Source organism: Hibiscus syriacus, unplaced genomic scaffold (genome assembly GCF_006381635.1).
Source record: "Hibiscus syriacus cultivar Baekdansim isolate YM2019G1 unplaced genomic scaffold, ASM638163v2 tig00111208_pilon, whole genome shotgun sequence".
Classification (NCBI taxonomy): Eukaryota; Viridiplantae; Streptophyta; class Magnoliopsida; order Malvales; family Malvaceae; genus Hibiscus; species Hibiscus syriacus.
This window is the reverse complement of record NW_024063020.1, coordinates 1,985,001-1,985,400: the sequence shown is the minus strand read 5'-3', so window position 1 is coordinate 1,985,400 and position 400 is coordinate 1,985,001. Positions and strand designations below refer to the sequence as shown.

Genomic DNA, 400 nt, shown 5'->3' with positions numbered 1-400 from the left:
ACAAAAAATTCCATGAATGTGAACATTCAACGTCAAATGGATGAGAGTTATCTTTGAACGAATACTATTTTATATTTATCTCGTTTTAATAAGAAAAATATTTATTTTATTATTGATGACCATAATTTCATTATTCAAATGCATTATAGAATGCAATGCCGATAACCCTAAACAAATACGTTCATACCATGACACTTGAAAGTAGGTTAATCTCCAAACCTGAAATAGGGTGTTTCAAACTGTTACTTTTCCTAACCTCATTTTCTGATCCGTTCTTCATCATCTTACAAGCAAAAAAAGGAAGAAGAAGAAGAACAAAGAGAAAAATACAAGATGGGAAGAGGTAAAATAGAGATCAAGAGGATTGAGAACTCAAGTAACAGGCAGGTGACTTACTCAA

The 400-nt window shown here is 31.2% G+C and overlaps 1 protein-coding gene across 1 annotated transcript in view; it reads left to right on the top strand.

The window, feature by feature from the left end:
* Positions 1 to 260: 260 nt before the first annotated feature.
* Positions 261 to 400, top strand: part of LOC120155916 (agamous-like MADS-box protein MADS9) — a 4,302-nt gene continuing 4,162 nt past the window's right edge. The window contains exon 1 of the mRNA XM_039167371.1: positions 261 to 400. This exon is cut by the window's right edge and continues 121 nt beyond it. Within this exon, the coding sequence (XP_039023302.1) occupies positions 334 to 400 (67 nt within the window). The 5' untranslated portion in view covers positions 261 to 333.